The 17,248-nt window shown below is 36.6% G+C and overlaps 3 protein-coding genes and 1 pseudogene across 4 annotated transcripts; 2 read left to right on the top strand and 2 right to left on the bottom strand.

Moving 5' to 3' along the window:
• The first annotated feature begins 17 nt into the window (after nt 1-17).
• LOC133689467 (DNA-(apurinic or apyrimidinic site) endonuclease, chloroplastic-like) lies at nt 18-2,345 on the top strand (annotated as a pseudogene).
• A 1,196-nt stretch (nt 2,346-3,541) lies between these two features.
• On the top strand, nt 3,542-8,617 carry LOC133689236 (uncharacterized). Its single transcript, XM_062109027.1, has 11 exons — nt 3,542-3,975; nt 4,358-4,445; nt 4,597-4,688; nt 4,768-4,886; nt 5,193-5,308; nt 5,382-5,509; nt 5,597-5,683; nt 6,159-6,219; nt 6,301-6,341; nt 6,447-6,567; nt 8,034-8,617. Exons 1-11 carry the CDS (start codon nt 3,599-3,601, stop codon nt 8,091-8,093), a joined length of 1,290 nt encoding a protein of 429 aa, XP_061965011.1. The 5' UTR covers nt 3,542-3,598; the 3' UTR covers nt 8,094-8,617.
• A 186-nt stretch (nt 8,618-8,803) lies between these two features.
• Nucleotides 8,804-13,014, bottom strand: LOC133689235 (U4/U6 small nuclear ribonucleoprotein PRP4-like protein). 2 transcript variants are annotated; one of them, XM_062109026.1, is made up of 6 exons: nt 12,892-13,014; nt 11,377-12,281; nt 10,658-11,111; nt 10,348-10,545; nt 10,168-10,249; nt 8,804-9,323 (listed from the first exon to the last, which is right to left on the bottom strand). In XM_062109026.1, the coding sequence occupies exons 2-6, from the start codon at nt 12,273-12,275 to the stop codon at nt 9,232-9,234; spliced, it is 1,725 nt and encodes a 574-aa protein (XP_061965010.1). In that variant the 5' UTR covers nt 12,276-12,281; nt 12,892-13,014; the 3' UTR covers nt 8,804-9,231. The 2 variants fall into 2 exon arrangements, with proteins under 2 accessions (XP_061965010.1, XP_061965009.1); XM_062109025.1 differs by lacking the exon at nt 12,892-13,014 and adding an exon at nt 12,497-12,862.
• Nucleotides 13,015-13,718: 704 nt separating this feature from the next.
• On the bottom strand, nt 13,719-16,246 carry LOC133688956 (uncharacterized). The gene is made up of 2 exons (XM_062108622.1): nt 15,895-16,246; nt 13,719-14,962 (listed from the first exon to the last, which is right to left on the bottom strand). The coding sequence occupies exons 1-2, from the start codon at nt 15,986-15,988 to the stop codon at nt 14,253-14,255; spliced, it is 804 nt and encodes a 267-aa protein (XP_061964606.1). The 5' UTR covers nt 15,989-16,246; the 3' UTR covers nt 13,719-14,252.
• Nucleotides 16,247-17,248: the final 1,002 nt, after the last annotated feature.

The following is a 17,248-nucleotide window of genomic DNA, read 5'->3' as shown; positions in this document are numbered from 1 at the left end:
TGTGTTTCCTTTAATTCACTGGGAAATATTTCCCTGCAAAAGAACAGTAAATGTACATCTGATGAAAGTTATGTTGTAAGCATTAACACTGTTTCAGAGGTTTCTGGGTTTAAACAGAGTAAGAGAAGGATGAAACAATCACACCGTTGAGGATGAAATTGTCAAAGTTGATGCTGGAATAGTCACTACAAAGGAGAACTTTTCAATTAAAACTGATGCTAGTTACTTTACCTCAAGCTGAACCCTGGACAGTTCTTGCACACAAGAAGCCACAGAAAGGGTGGATTCCATATAACCCCAGAACTATGAGGCCTCCACCTTTCGCTGATGCAGACTCTGTGAAGCTAACGTCTTGGAATGTCAATGGGTTAAGAGCATTATTGAAGTTAGCGGGATTCTCTGCTCTTGAGCTTGCCTAAAAGGAAGACTTTGATGTGTTGTGCTTGCAAGAAACCAAACTGCGGGCAAGTATCAGTTACATATTTGATCGCATGAGGTTTAATTTAGAGTTTCTTGACTACATTTTTTCATTTCTGGAGCAAGGTTCTAGCATGCATACCGAACCTTGGGTTGATTTGGTGAAATTGACAATTTCTTGATTGGTTCCTCTGATTTTGAAAGCAGGAGAAGGGTGTTGATTCCATTAAACAATCCCTGATTGATGGTTATGAGAATAGCTTCTCGACATGTAGCAATGCCGAACTTGGTTATTCTGGCACTGCAATTGTCTCTCGAGTATGCTTATCCTTTTCTGGTTCTGTCTATAAATTTTCATGAGTCACAGAGCATCAAATTTGATCCTGAATATACGCTCTCCTGAAGAAGATGACTCTCTCTCTGATTCATATCATAAAATTACATCACATTATGGAATAACATCACAGATGAACATAGAAGCTTACTATAATCCAAAATCGTTTCTAACTACTCAGCAGACTAGCATGACATAATTACAATCTACTGATCTAGAGAATAGAATTTTAGTTTAGCCACTTCTGAATACCGAATAGTTCTGCCTTTATGGTAAAAGAGTTTGTTGTAATCTTTTTTTTACCTGCAGAGCTTGTGGACTCTACAATTATTTTGATCCCGATTTTTGAATTGCCAACTTGCCTTTTGCTTTTATAATAGATTTTCCTGTCATTACTTATCCAGTGGAGATCAATGTTTGTGTGACAGATAAAGCTCCTTTCAGTCCATTATGGCCTAGGCATCCCAGACCATGATAGCAGGGGACGTGTTGTGACACTGACAGCAGAGTTTGTTTCATTTTATTTAGTAAATGCATACGTTCCTAACTCTAGATGGCTTGAAGAGACTGGTAATTGGCCTTGGATCCATATCATCACTATATTATATTTTATTCCACTCACTTTATCATCATGAGCTCTTTTTTCTGAGCTGGATTTATTCATGGACTGACAGCTCTAATTTAATTCTAGCTGTACAGGATTACACAATGGGATCCATCTCTTAACAAGCATGGTTTTTTAAGTGAATGCTTACAACAGATCTGTTTGTTTTCTACTGCAGAGGGAATAGTTGCTATGCTATCTCCATGGTTGATTTAAGGCTTGTGCTGCTTTGCATGCTTGATCCAGGAGCTTGAAAAGTCAGAACCTGTCATTTTGACTGGTGATCTGAATTGTATCTCACCAGGAGATAGAAATTTGCAATCCTGCAGCGAGACATTTAAATTTCATGGATTTGCACTCAACTTTGTCAATGTTCCCAAGATGTCAGTAAATATGTTGGATCCCCAATTTTAGGTTTAGTTTCAAGCTTTTTGTTTGAAAGAAGTGCTGCGTGTACAGAAGAAGAAAGAAAACCATTTGGATCAAACTTTTTGTCAAATGGATTTGTGGATGCCTTGAGAAAACAGCATCCCAATGTTGTTGGGTATACCTACTGGGGTTATCGACATGGTGGTCGGAAAACTAACAAAGGTATCTCACCACTTGGATTCCAAAAATTTATAGCTAAAAATCCTTTCACAGAAGAGCACTTATTATTATTATTATTATTATTATTTAAAGTCTTTAGAATTTTGAAAAGTGATTCAACTCTAGAAGATAATAGTAAGTATACTAATATTTGATGTATCCGTAAAATTGCCGAGCCATTGTAAGATATCCCGGAGAAGGTTAATTCATATCTTCAGATCTTTCTGGCAGACATAAACCAGGGCTGCTTACCATTGTATTTGTTTCCGATTCATTTTGATCTTACACACAGTTGTACTGAAGTTTGAAACAGGATGCTGTTTGAACGTCCATGACTCCTACATTGTCCCTGCTGTTACTGGGGGTGATCACTGTCCTCTTCGCCCTGTACTCGAGCTTTAGTTTTGCAAGAACCATAGTTTGCATGGGAATACACATGGAGGATTAGTTTGTCTTGGCAATTTGTTGCATTGATGGTTTTGGCCTTCTGGTTAATGCCAAGAACATATAATTCTGTCAGCACTGAAATAGGAAACTTATGGCAGATCCAAAGCAGATGGGATCTGAAGGTTTGAACATAATTATGATCCGAGTCCTTATCCATCCTAGCTGGCAGCCAATTCATGGCACCTGGTTAATGCTCGAGTAGCAAATTTCTTTTTTTTTTTTTTTTTTTTTTTTTTTTTTTTTTTTTTGATTTACGTGGGGTGTCCGGGCCAGCTTACGCGCACCACGACTATTCCCCACGGCCCGCTGGACATCCTGCAAGCCCAGGAGCAGGTAAGGCACCGCGGGGGTGACAGGCGTGCACATAGAGGGTCGAACCCGGGACAGGGACGGAACAAGTCACACGATTGACCACAGCGGCTAGGCCCTCAAGTGCACGAGTAGCAAATTTCTTTTAGATACACGACGTGGATAATCTACTGGATAAAAAAAAGAGAAAAAAAGGGTTTGATGTGTAAAAAATAGCTAGAAAAAAACCTAGTTATTAATTAAGAAAATGGTGAACAACTTTTCAAGTGAGTGTTTGTGAACTGTGCTAACTTTTATTTTTTGATGTGTTGTGTATTTAAAAGTATTTTTTATTTTAAAATATATAAAATTTATATTTTTATATTTTTTAATAATTTTAACATGTTGATATTAAAAAAAATATTTTCAAAAAGATGGGTACTATTTTCAACGAAAATAAAAAAAAATAAATTTTTAAAGTTGATTAGTTCAGAATTTGTCTAAATTTAGTCGGGTCAATTAACCTATTAGATGACTTGACTTGAGGAATAAAAAAAAAACCTAAATTGAATCAGTTGCGGGTCACCAAATGGGGTCAGATCGGCTTGATAAGGAAGAATGGGCCACCGGGATTATTCTTAATTGGCTTTCCTACGTGGCAGCCCTTTGGTGGGCCCTCTTGCGCCTTTTCTCCGACATGGCAACATCTGATTAGCTCCAATGACACGGGTGAAGAAAAACCGTACCCCACCTGAAATGACCTTAATTTTCACACCGATGGGTCCCGTGCTTGAAACGTGGCAACATCTTATTAGTTCATGACACCAAAGTGAAAACAACAGTGCTACAACTCTTATTATCTCTTCAACATTAACAAAATTGACAGCAAAAACAGAGAGAGAGAGAGAGAGAGCAGAGCAATGGCAAGAAAGAGAGCTTCGGAACCAACAACAATAACAACAACAAAAGAAGCAATTGTTACAAGCGATAAAGAAACCAAACCTCCTCCTCCTCTTCCTCGAGAAACAAGCAATGACCAACCAATTGCACCACCAAAAAAAGGATTCATTTTTAAGCTCTCTCTTTTACTTATAGCCCCATACTTTTACTTACTCTTATTACACTACCAGATCCAACATGACCTCATCAAACCTATTCTTATCAATGCTGGTCTTAGTCTTGCTGGTTTTTTTCTCACCGTTAAGATGATTCCTGTGGCTTCTAAATATGTTTTGCGAAGGAACTTGTTTGGCTATGATATTAACAAGAAGGGTACTCCTCAAGGGACTGTTAAAGTGTGAGCCTTTATTCTTGGGTTTGTGTTTTTTTTTATTTTATTTTATGATATGAGTTTGTTTTAGATTTGTTGATAGAGGGTTTGGATTTTTTATATATATATTGAGAAGAGGGGTTTGTCTCAGATTTCAACTTTGGTTGCTATATTATTTTTTGCCTGTTTTTTATTCATCATCATTGTTTATTTATTTATTTCAATGGCTGATGAAGTTCTCATGAGTTGAAATTTAATTTTGGTATTGTGATTGTCAAACTGGAGTAAAAGTTAAGAGAATGGATTATTGGTATGTTAGTTCTAAAAGATATGATACTTAGACAATGATTGTGTATCTGTCCTTGCTAATCCGCTTAATCAGATTTTTCCACTTTTATGTTTTTGGCAGGCCTGAATCATTGGGTATTGTCGTCGCTGTGGTCTTCATGGTTTTGACTATAGTATTTCAGTTTTTAAACTTCGCGCCAGATTCCAATGTAAGAATCTTTGACAATCTTCTGTTGCAATTTTTTTACACCATGCTTACATCTTTACTGCAGATTCTGTGTTTTCATGTTTCTACATGTATGTCTTTGTTTACTTCCCCAGTATTTCTTCCATTTGGTGTTTTAATTTGAGAACATGCAGTGGCTTGTTGAGTACAATGCAGCACTAGCATCAATTTGCTTCATGACTCTACTCGGATTCATAGATGATGTCCTTGATGTTCCATGGAGAGTGTGAGTATTTCTTGGTAGCGTTTGTTAAAATGAAGCTTGATTAGATCCTCATGGCTGTTATTGTGTTTACTAAGAGCAGCAAATTATTGCTTCCGTCAATTGCTGCCCTTCCATTGCTGATGGCATACGCTGGACATACAACTATCATTATACCAAAGCCTCTTGTTCCATATATTGGGCTCAAGGTTTTGGACCTGGGTATGTTTTTAATTCCAATAGTGTGAGATCATTGAATGTCATGATTGTTGCCCTCCCTCTCTCTCTCTCTCTCTCTATGCTACTTTGCTAGGATTCATCCTCATCATGAACATCAATCTAATTTTAAAAACATGCTCCTAATTTCATAGTAAACTTGAGACTTTTCATCATAGAACTTGAATTTCATTTTTCAGTTATATGAAAGGAAATATAAACCATTGTTTGAAAGAAAGTCGATAAAGCCTTACAAGTGGCTGGAGTTATACCAGCATGTGCTTAATGGTTTTTTCATTTTGTTTTCGACAGGATTTATATATAAGATTTACATGTGGTTTTTGGCAATTTTCTGCACAAATTGTATTAACATTCATGCTGGTATAAATGGCCTTGAAGCTGGTCAAACAGTTGTGATCGCATCTGCGGTAAGCATAGAGAGTTGTAGAACAACTGGATTCTGACTCTTTGTGGATCTGACACAGCTTAACAATTTTATAGATTTTGATACATAATGTCATGCAAATTGGAGCGTCTGCGGATCCTGAGTATCAACAGGCTCATGCATTCTCTGTGTATCTTGTCCAACCCTTACTGGCAACCTCTTTGGCTTTGCTTTCTTACAATTGGTATTAACATTTGATTCCATTTATCAAGTGATTTTCTTACTGTTCTTTCTGCGCAGCAAAGTAACATTTACTCTTTTATTTTTTCAGGTATCCTTCTTCAGTCTTTGTTGGAGATACTTATACGTACTTTGCAGGGATGACGATGGCTGTTGTTGGGATTTTAGGCCATTTTAGGTGTGTCCTGTGCCTGTTCAACGTTCTGTCATTTTATTTCACAATATATGTATGGGGAGTTTTCTAATTCATTCAAGTCATCTCCATGCATGGGTTAAAACCTAGAACATGGCATTTAGAGTTTTGACATGTGAACGTGATTGACTACCTGTGCAAGCTCTGGATGTTGTGAAATTAGCGTATTCCTTACTAAATATTTTTGAAATATAAGTTCAAACTAGATTTACTTGTCAGTATGTACATTAGAAAATACTTGTTGCTTTTCTTTACCTATTGTAACCATGCACTCTTTTTCTCTTTCTCATTATGCAATCTCAATCAAATGATAGCTGATCAATTGTGCTATTAGGACATACATTGTCACATTTAAAGATCCCAGAGATCTGATATACTGGGTTTTTCTACAGTTACTTTGCATTTATCAATATGCCTATCATACCTCATAATTGATTTTTTTCCCTTGTTTTTTGAGCAGTGAAACGCTCCTGATTTTCTTTTTAGCACAAGTATTAAACTTCCTCCTGTCAGTTCCTCAGGTTTGATCTCATAACTCTTCTCCCCCAAGCTTTTAAACTCCAATTATCCACTAAGGCATCTAATTTGCGGTTCCACTTCAGCTTTTTGGCTTCAGGCATTGTCCAAGACATCGTCTACCTAGGTAGATTCTCTACCCTCGTTGCAAGTTTGTACTGAAGGGAATTTCATGGCCCTTCTTTTGTGAATCTGCTATGGATGTCTTAAATTACATGATTTTTTTTTTCAGGTTCGATCCTCAAACAGGACTTCTTACAGGAACAAACGATGGGACACTTGTTAATTTTTACTTGAGAATGTTCGGCAGGAAGACAGAAAATTCACTTTGCGTGCATCTTCTTCTTGTTCAGGTGATTTATTTGTTTGTTAAATTTTATCTTTCTCCTTTTACTTGTGCACTTTGGGGAAGGGGCTTTTTGCCTCGTCGGGGGTTTGGACTTCACTATCCCATGCTTCTCACAATTTTGGGACCAGGGAGCACCGCTGGCCCCAAGCAGGAGTTCCAAGCTTCTTGATAATGGCACCTGACTGAAATGCCCACAAAAAACAATATGTTTGTATGATACAGATAACCATCTCATTCAGCTAAAACTAGGAAAATGTGAACCAAGCTTTACAATTGATTCTTGAGTTTGGGTCTTCCATTTTGAAATAAGTTTGCTTCACTTTATTGTAAACAGGTAGGTTCCAAAGCAAACCAAATAGAAACCCAGTTGCATGAATAATTCAAGGCTAAATTATAATCTAATCCCCTTTAACTTCAACCCTATTAGAGCTTTTACCCTCTGAACTAAACAATCCCTTATTTTTGGTGTCTAAACATTGCATTTTTTTAATGTGGCCCTTCCAGTTCTGCTATACAATAATTTTTGACATATATGTGTAAATTAATCTTTTTGTATAATTTTGTAGAAAAAGAATTAATAGAAGCCTCCTACTCTAGCTCACTCTTCATCTACCTCTGTGTATTGTGAATAACCTCCAAATCAGACAAATAAGTTTACTTCATAATTCTCCACATCAAGCATCTTCACCATTTTATTTACTTTTCTTTATCACAAGCCCTTATCGTTACCACAACCTCAATCTCAGCACCAACCATCTGTACCCCAAATACCTTCCTCTTGCTTTTCTGTAAATTGCAGCATGAATAGGCTGGTTTTGTTATTGAAGATCAGGTGGGCATCGTTATTTGATGGGATAAAGAAATCATTGCAGCTTGTTGATATTGTTGATCTTGTTTGACTTGTATGACTTGTTTCTATAACTGTTGTAACATGTGAAATTTTTGTTGTTTCTGCTGTTGTACTTAATGTGGTTTTTCGTAGAAATTATAGATTCGGGAAAGAAACAGAGGTCTGAGTATCTTCATACCAGTTTTTTTCTATTTGTCCGCTGGTTACTGAAAATGCTGGAGAGAAATTAGGATTTCCCTAAAAAGCTTCTTAGTCTTATTTTTGTAAAAATATATTAATCATTAAAATGTAGTATTGTGTCTTGCTAACCAAAACCTAGTTTCCCTAATGTCAAGGATGACATTCCAATATTAAATTAGTTTGACAAAAATCAGGGAATTTTCAGTTTATGAAGCAATCTCAAATAGAGTTGAAGTTCAAGGGGTTAAATTAGGTACACCTTGGCCTCACTTCAACTGTAATGATTTAGTAACTGCATTGACTTCCTGTCTTGATCTGATCAAGTTTTCAGCACGGATGTTTCTTGCAACATAGTTAGTCTTACCCAACTCGTGTACTGATTGCCAGCACCTGTGTTCTGCATTGGCATGTGTGTTCTAATATCCTGCCTGTGGTAACAGGCACTCGGATGCTGCATATGTTTTGGGCTGAGGTATTTACTCACCGGTTGGTATAAATGAGGAACATGATCGAAGAAGCGATCTTCTGGTTGTATTCATTAACATGCCGAAGGTTTTTCTTACTGCATAGTTTTGTTGGATGATTTGGCATCACGCTCTAAAGGCAAATACCGGTCATCTGGGGAACGTGTTCCAATTCCAATGGAGGACAAGCACTTCAAGATGATGCCAGGATTTGTATAGAAAGAAGCATGATGTTTCACTGAGATTTGACTTTTAATGCAATTTTGGGGATCTTTACAGCGAAGAGACTTGATGAAGGTAGAGAGTGTTGGCGCCCATTAGCTCTTGTGTCATCACTGAATTGTTTCGGAAGATTGATACACCTCTAGTTTCACCAACACCACCTTGTGTTTTCTCTGTTTCTTTCCTCGGTATACCCTAGCTTTGAGAAAAAGATGGCTTTCATGTGTCAAAGCTCCGGCGAAACTGGCGTGCTAGTCCTCTTCCTCTCCAGTGAGAGGAGAGGAAAAGCCACCAACAATAAGCAATAACAGAAACTCATCAATATCATTCTTGCCCTACGACATAAGATCTCATTTTCTTTCTGATTTTTCAAGAGAGACAAATTATGAACATAAACGAGCAAAAAGAATGAGAACAGTCTACAAGTATTAGTGATATTGCATTACAATGCAGGTTTACTAAATAAAATGTTTGCTGCAAAATTATGACTAGTAGCAAAAGTTCTACAAAAGAAGCGACCAAAATAGAAGAACTGACAGTAAATAAACTTCCTAACCCAAAATGGACATGTAAATCACATTTACTGGGTTCAAAAGTTGTGAAAAAAGGGAAGCAGAAACCCCATTTTGTTCACCATTTCAGTCACATTTACTGCGAGGACAAGCTAAACAGAACTGCAACATAGTATGGATTCCTTACAAAATCATCAACATATTAGGAATAGCATCATATATAAATGGAGACTTCAGCAGAACTGCACATTAAAGACATCTGATAGAAGAGAAATTTCAGGGAAATCCTTACAATAAGCATTTATCTCTCCGAAAGAAGGGGGGAAAAAAGAGTTCCATGAGGTTGGGTATTCTGCTCAAAGCAAAGTTAGAAATGCTCAATTCATAATATAAGATTTGGCCAACAGTTTATCTTGTTTGCAACAGAGTCCAAAGCCAACTCATTCAACCTCCATAGCATCCTTTTCATTGCTTCTGCTGGACCACAGCTTGATGGTTCGGTCATGTGAGACAGTCGCAATTAGACGTCCATCTGCCACCAAGCAACAATGTTCATCCAATCAAAATGAAGCAAAGGGTAATTCATAAATTAGCAGAACAAAATGAGTTCTCCAGAGGAGCAATTAAATTAAACCTCATTTCAATGACAAATCAAAAAATGACCAGAAAAAACAAGCCCCTTAACCTTTGGCGCGCGCAGACAAATGACACCTTATTTTATTTGAGCAAATGGCAGACCATTAATGAAAAGGAATATAGTTAATCCACGAAGCCATGACACAACAATTCATATAAGCAAAGTTTTTATGAAGATAACACTGAATCAAGTAACTTAGTATATGAACTGGATTAGTTTATTTTGAATTTTTTGGCTTTCCCTATCACCACTGTGAATTACAAAAAATAGAAGGCCACCGTACAGAAAACATCTCGGGATCAGATCCCACAACTGAATAAATAAAACACAACCATTAACAACTTTCAAGGTGTTCCAAACGAAACTCCATAAGCATTCTCAGTCAGTATGTATGATACCAGCAGATAACTGCCAAATAAAAGCAACTAGAATTCCAGTTTTTAGTTGCACAGAAGTTGTAAATGGAATTGCCAGAACCCAAAGATTATTTAGGAAAAGAGAAACTGTCAAGAGAAAGGGGGAAACAAAATTTGGCACAGAAAAAAAAAGTGGCAGATGATTTGAGGATGGACCAATGGTAACGGTTCATGGTGCAATCGTGGTAATATATTGACAATTAGCACATCAATTGTGGTTATTAAAATAAAGGTGAAGCAAACAAAAGATAAATAGTTCATGAGAAGTGGTTAAATGATCACAAATTTGGGCATATATGACTTATTTAAGTGGGGAAAATTACCTGCACTAATATCCAGAGATGTAACTTTGGCTTCGTGAGCTGATAATGTCTTGACATGCTTAAAATCTCGGCCAGACCAAACCTGTTAAACAGAAATTCAATGCCTTCAGAATAAAATAAACAGAAATTCAATGCCTTCAGCTGTACAAAACAATCAAAATGGTTAGAAATAAACCAAACCTTAGCAGTCATGTCATATGATGATGTAACCAGATAATATCCTTCTTGGGGCTCAAACTTTACTTGTGATACGAGATTTGAGTGTGCTGGTATGACATACAATGATTTTTTCTTCCTTAAATCCCATATCCGGCAAGTATTATCCTCTCCGCCAGTCGCTAAATGATAGCCATTGGGTGAAAAGCTGATCCCAAGAAGCTGAAAATGGTATGAAAGATAAATATGGTCCATTTAACAACTATACTTTCCAAATAAACAAAAACAAGATTCCCATGGGAAAAAGGAGAAAGATTCAGAAAGAGTCTCTCACTGGCTTGACATGGCCTTCCAAAGCCATTATACTTCTCCCAGTACGTAGGTCCCAAACACGTGCTAGTGCATCCAATCCACAGGATGCTGCTAATGATCCATCATGATGGAAAGCTATTCCATAAATGCTCCGACTGTGACCTTCTTGAAGGAGCAGCTCCACACCAGAATCTATATCCCACAGTCTCCATGTCTTATCAAAGCTCGTGGTGCCCAAGTACTTCCCTGATGGATGGAAAGCAACGCGAGCAAGACGGTCTAGATGACCTTCAAACTTCATCAGGAGAGAACCATCAGTGTTCCACAACCTTGCAGTTCGATCAGCGGAGGCAGTTGCCAAATGATTGTGCACAGGAGAGAAGGCAACATCAGTTGCACGTTCCATGTGTCCCTTTAAGTTAGAAACCTTTGTAACTTGAGGCACACTCCATATTTTAGCAACTCCACTTAAGGAACTGCATAAGCAGAATAAAGCAAGGAATCAGATTATGGAATGATCATGGTAATTAAGAACACGAAAGGGATAGTTTACTTAACACAATACTCGCAAATGACTTTATTATGTGATTGGTACTGTCTATGTAAGAAAAATTGACCGTGCTGTCAGGTGTGATCTGTCATGTTGTGAAAGAAGGGGGGGAAATAACTGTTTACAAGCAAGCAAGAAAGAGAGTGGCAGCTAACAGAAATGGATTAAATCATAGAAAGAGAGAGAGAGACCAGGTAGCGAGCATTTCTCCATCACAAGAGAAGGAACAGCCAGAGAGTGGCCGGTCATCTCCAAGCTCGCTGCAATTAAGACTCAAACTCTCTGCCTGATTCAGACTCCAATCAATCTCTGCATCTTCATCTTCATCTGGGTCATCTCTTTTTCTCCTTGCACGTTGAAGACGCAAAGCTGCCTTCGAAATGGAGTATTTAGCAATATCAATTCTAGCATCCAAGAGCTCTTTCGACCCTTCAGTGTAGAATGGATACTGAACAAATTCTTCCTCGGCATCTTCTGCTGCCGCGGTAGATGCAGCCTCCTCTTCCTCATGAACTTTCATCAACTTCTCCAATTGTCCTTCAGAATCCAACTTAGCCATAAGCATCCTCAACCTGTCCCGTCTCTCCATCTCTCGTTCTCCGAAAAGAGTTATAGGCTCACCAAGCCGGCGAAGACGAGTCCTAACTGCCATATCATTAGTAGGCACTGCCAAAGCAGCAGCACGCTTCTTCATCATAAACTCCTGCATTGCCTTTTGCTGCCGTTCTCTCACTAGTCTGCTGGCTTCTGAAATTTCATAACCCCCAGTTGACCCCGGGGTAGTCCCAGTGGGACTTAATTCCTCTTGGTCAGAATCTGAGTCACTAGTTCTCATCTCGCCATTTTGCACCCCAGGTGGCCTAGTTGCAGGCGGTCGGATGGGGAGCGGTGCTAATGGGCGGGGAGGAACTATAGGTATTGGAGCGATAGAAGGCAAAACTGGTATTGAAGATGGGATTACCGGCGGAATAATTGGTGGAGTTGGTTGAATAGGACTAGAGTTATCAATCATCAGTTCATCATCAGGGACTACAGCAGAAGATTCTTCTGGTAAATTTGACAAAGCGGGATTTTCCTCTTCAGCTGCCATGACAACCTAAACAAGCAAAACCTTAACAATTAATAAATCTTATAAGAGAGTACTTAAAACCCATTAAAAAGTTTCGATCTAATAACTGAAATGAGGGTTCAAGTAAACAAACCAATGCACAGATATCCCAGAACAAACATATACCACCTAGATAATTTTATCATAAATTTAAAAGAAAAGGAAGTAAATCAAGCTGTTAATATGAATTTCAATGGTCTAACCTTGTTAGAAATTGCATTAAATAAAAGGGGGGGGGGTAAAAACAGCTGACCAATAAACATACTATTTCTTTTCTTTCTCGTTGGGGCATTTTAGCAAACAGGGGGCGTGCGTTGGTAAATGTTAAATAAAAAAACCTATTGAACCCAGTTACCAAATCTTAAAATCTGTTGTTCCTTTTTACTCAGGACCAAACAGAAACCCCAGTATTCATTGCAAAAGGAAACGAGTAGCTAAATAACTAAGCAGAGAACCCCGCAATGAAAAGCAAACATTAAAGAAAAAATAACTTTAAGACTCTGGTTCTGATTCTGGTGCTTAAAACTTAAGTTCTTCAATGTTAAAAGAGAAAAAAAGAGAATCGTAAAAGGAATTCACAAATTATAAATCAGTGTACCTGTGTGTGTATTGCTGGAGAAAATCGTCTTTCTAGGACAAGAAGTAGACCTGGAGAACTTTGTCGAACCCTTTAAGTTTTAACTAAAACACTGTTATGGCGGGCTTCCAAAATTTCCTTTTTGGGCTTTAATATTCAGCATAAATATGGGCCATAGCAACTAAATTTCTTTAACGTCAGACTTGACGGTAAGTGTGTTTGTATTTGTTAAAAATTTATTTTTAAAATATTTTTTATTTAAAATAATATTTTTTTTATTTTTTTAAATTTATTTTTAATATTAATGTATTAAAATAATTAAATAACACTAAAAATAATTAATATATTTGTAAGATGATTGAGAATATTTTTAAAATTATTATAAATAATATAAGAAAAAAAATGATTATCGGATCCGAAGCTAAACTCGAGTTAATGGATACTTAGATTATCAAATCAGATTTAATGACTTAAGGATGTAATGGAAGAGAAACCCAAGTCTTAATTCGGAGTTATCGAATCAAATTTAATTAACTTATCAGGATCCAAGCCCGTTAAAACCCAGAAAACAAAGAGAGATATATTAGTAATTTTTATTATGCTGGAGATTATGGTGTAAATGAGAGTTGTTTAGTTCAGTTTACTCTTCTGAAAAGAGTGCAGCGTCAGGATTGAATCCACTGGCTAGAACCCTATGCAACCTGCTGGTGTTTCCTAGGCAAGAAAAGCAGTATTGCGTTGCTTGGGGCAGCAGAAACAAATAGCAGGTGTGTTAAGGTATACGGCCTTGCTTTCACAATAATTGACGCGTATAAAACTTTATAATGATTCCTAGAAGCCATGTTAGGAGCAGCGAAGAAGAAAACTACTTTCAAATACAAGAATCATCATCAGGATAGCAGGACTACCTCCGTCTCAATAGAATCATCATCATGATTCTGCCCCTCGAATTGGGATTAGAATCCTCATTACATGCATAAAAATACCTCTACTTGATATCATAACAAGAAAAAGTCTCACAGCATATTATGCCTCATGCTTCTTGAAGCAAACTACAAAACTGCAGCTTAAAATCCAACATGACAGTGCATTTGTCAGGTTGGTGTCATCCTATTATATTTACTACTAGTAGTATATGCCTCGACACACAACAAATAAAACAATAGGGGCACAAACCACGTAAGTTGTTGTACTATATACTTCAATCAAATCCCTGCTTTCAGGCAGGTAATCCACAAGGATTCTTGGAGTTCCACTGCCTATATGCCTCGACACACAACAAATAAAACATGGTCTCTTCCAGAAGCAGCTGTCAATAAACAAAATTAAACCTCCTCCTCCCTCCTCCATGCCTCCACAATCCGCGATCTATTGGATATTCATCACCATGAAACCTGGAGGTTTTTATAACTTGACATTTGCCAACCAGTACCTTCCCTACTTTGGTTATACCCATCCAATGTTCCCCAGTCACCACCAGTTCCATCATTAACATTCTTCCCGTCATTGTTAACATCCCACTCATTGTTGCCCCAACCGAACGAATCATTCCAACAATCCCATCCATCATCGTTCATGGCTTCATTAGGATGAGTAACATTCCTTCCCCAGGGATTTTCATCACTAGTGACCTTATGGTTGAAATCCCAATGTCCAGGATCCAGTGCCGAATCAGGAACCTTTTGAAATTCCTCCTCAGCTCCTCCCCATCCAGCACACGAAAATGACTGATTCAAGAGGAGAGAACTGCCAATAATGACAACCTCCTCTCCTTTGGTAATCTCATCATGATCTTTCGGTTCCCGCTCCAAGTCTAAAAGCAATTCGGGGTCAACACTGGAGTTCCAATCAATTTCATCAATATAAATATCAGGATCAGGTAATGATATGTTGCAAGGTAGGCCATTAATCTCAGCCCAAAATCGGTTTTTAGCATTGTGAAATGCCTCTTCACCAGCAGAGTCATTCCACTTAACTACATTCTCATATAGATACATAAGTTTTTTGGTTTCCAGGAGCTTTCTCCATGGAATTGAACCAACTGAATAGCAGAATCTCTTTTCCCATGAAGGTACAGTTGGCTGCCAACTACCTGAAAACAAAAGGCAAAAATATAAGATAAACTATTCATATACAACAAAAAAGAAATCGATGTTTAAAGGACAATGAGGAAAACAAGTTTCGAAAAGAGGAACAACAACAGAGTGAATAGAAAGCATGTACAATGTAAGAATCATTGCAGAGAACAGGTAATGCCAAGGATATTTACAGAAAAAAGCACTAGAAAAGGACAGAAAGGATATCTAGACAACAAAAAAAAATAATAGACAAATACGACACAAATCTTGTATAAATCTAAATAGAAACACTTCAGACGTTCATTCTTTTTCTGCCATAATTTCTATTTTGTGCTTTTTGTATGCAATCTGCATACATTTTTCAGAAAGAATTCCCAAATATATTTTAACACTTTCAAATTGATCAGTTTCTTGTCTGTACATGTCTGGTAGGAAACTTCAGGACTTGAACGAATTCTCAGAAATAATTCATAAAGACAACTGCTGTGTATCTAAATCGACATCCACTGCTAAAAACAGACCAGACCAACAGAAATTTAACAAAAAAATAATTGCATATTTTATAAAGTGAAACACTTTAACACTACAAACAGGAACTGCACACATCACCAAGCACCTTGCCCTAACAAGAAGCGCCGACATCTAGAAAACAATAACCAGTTCTAAACAAATTAAAGTGTATGAAACAATGATGCAAAACCACGAAGGGGAAAAAAGAACCAACTCCAACATGTCACGACCCCAACAGAAAGATACCTTTTTTTTGCCGAAAAAACAACAAAAATAACCCTTCAGGAAGAGCAATAACACCAAAACAGAGGCTGCCACGACAAAATCCAACAAGAAACTACCCTCTTGAAAGAAATAAGGTAATGTTTAAAGGAAATCACAAAGTAACTCCTGGTACAAGGCCTTAAAAAAATCAAAGGAAGAGAACTCCACATACCATGATAAGGAGGTTTTCTAGAACGTGATCTTGTCGTTCTTTGAACTTCTTGATGTTGATAAATTTCACCCTTGTGTCTCCTCCTATTATTCATACTCAAAAAAATCAAGGGTCCTCCAGAAACCAAAAAAAGACACTGTTTCTTGTTTCAAGCAAGGAGAACACAGAGAAAGATCAAAACTTTTTAAATGAGAACAAAAGGTGGGTATTGTTAATTTTTTATTAGACACTTGATTGATCAAGGAATAAATTTTGGTGGCTGAAGAAGTATAAGAGAATTTGAGAGAGCGATGGTAGTGGTGATCACACCTCACGAGAAGAAAAGTTTTGTTTATAAAATAGTGAAAGTCCCAGGTATTTGATTTTGTCTTGAGTATTTATAGCCCCTGTTCTTTGCTTAAATTACTAGTTTATCAAATTCTTGCTCTGCAAGGACTAGGTCACTTTAACGTGTGGGTTTTCGCGATGCTGTCCTTTTATTTAAAAAAAATTGTTTTTTATATTATTTTATTGTAATAATATTTAAAATAAATTTAAAAAAATAAAAAATATTAAAAAATGAATTTTTATCATTTTACGAACACCCTTCAATCTCACGCTCGTCCAATCAGATGCCTTGCCTTGCTTCGGGTGTAAGTTGGGGTTGGAAAGGAATTCTTGGTGTTTTATTTCTCCAAAATTGAGATTTAAAACAAAATAATAAGTTTTCAGATTAATAGTTATCAGACCCAATGAGTTGACCTGATCAAAGGTTACATTTTTTAAATTAACTTGAAAAAATTTAAAAAAAATAATTAAAATTTTAATATTTTATATCAAAAAATTAAAATGCAATTCATGTTAATATAGGTCATACATATTATAAATAATAAAATTTAAAAGATTATTTTAAAAGATTTTATATTTCATATTAAAAAAAAATATTATTTAGTATGTTATTCTTTTAAGTTAAAGTATTTAAATCAAAAAAGTTTTTTATTTCATATTGAAAAAATATAATTTTTTTCCTATGAATACAGAGTATATATATTAAAGGGCTTCAAACTTCACATTGAAAAAATAATTTTTTTTCTATGAACATGGAATCTATATACTAAAAGACTTTAAATCTCACATTTAAAAAATAAAATATTCTTTTAATATTTATATAGTGAACTTTAAAAATGATTAATAACTAGCTAAAAAATATATTAAAAAAAAACAGGGGTCTCTGGTTATGAGAAAAAACATACTTGAAAAAAAAAGGGTCTCAACTAGGTTTTTCCGTGTTGTCCGGGTTATAGGTCAACCTGACAGGTTAACTAGGTTTTACCGGGTTTTTATTTATCCTGATTTTTTGCTTTATCCAGATTGG

The sequence above is a fragment of the Populus nigra genome, chromosome 3 (assembly GCF_951802175.1).
Source record: "Populus nigra chromosome 3, ddPopNigr1.1, whole genome shotgun sequence".
In the NCBI taxonomy this organism is placed as follows: domain Eukaryota; kingdom Viridiplantae; phylum Streptophyta; class Magnoliopsida; order Malpighiales; family Salicaceae; genus Populus; species Populus nigra.
Note: the sequence above shows the minus strand (reverse complement) of the source record. Positions and strands in the feature narration are given on the sequence as shown.

Bases quoted from the DNA above. Each gene is read 5' to 3' on its own strand.
- LOC133689236 (XM_062109027.1), top strand. From the start codon at position 3,599: ATGGCAAGAAAGAGAGCTTCGGAACCAACAACAATAACAACAACAAAA. The intron at 5,309-5,381 runs GTAAGCATAGAG...ACAATTTTATAG, and splicing joins CAGTTGTGATCGCATCTGCG to ATTTTGATACATAATGTCAT. The intron at 5,684-6,158 runs GTGTGTCCTGTG...TTTTTTGAGCAG, and splicing joins GGGATTTTAGGCCATTTTAG to TGAAACGCTCCTGATTTTCT.
- LOC133688956 (XM_062108622.1), bottom strand. From the start codon at position 15,988: ATGAATAATAGGAGGAGACACAAGGGTGAAATTTATCAACATCAAGAA. The intron at 14,963-15,894 runs GTATGTGGAGTT...TTTTGTTTTCAG, and splicing joins TAGAAAACCTCCTTATCATG to GTAGTTGGCAGCCAACTGTA.
- LOC133689235 (XM_062109025.1), bottom strand. From the start codon at position 12,556: ATGTTTATTGGTCAGCTGTTTTTACCCCCCCCCCTTTTATTTAATGCA. The intron at 10,250-10,347 runs GTTTGGTTTATT...TCTGTTTAACAG, and splicing joins CATATGACATGACTGCTAAG to GTTTGGTCTGGCCGAGATTT. The intron at 9,324-10,167 runs GTAATTTTCCCC...GCTTGGTGGCAG, and splicing joins ATCTCTGGATATTAGTGCAG to ATGGACGTCTAATTGCGACT.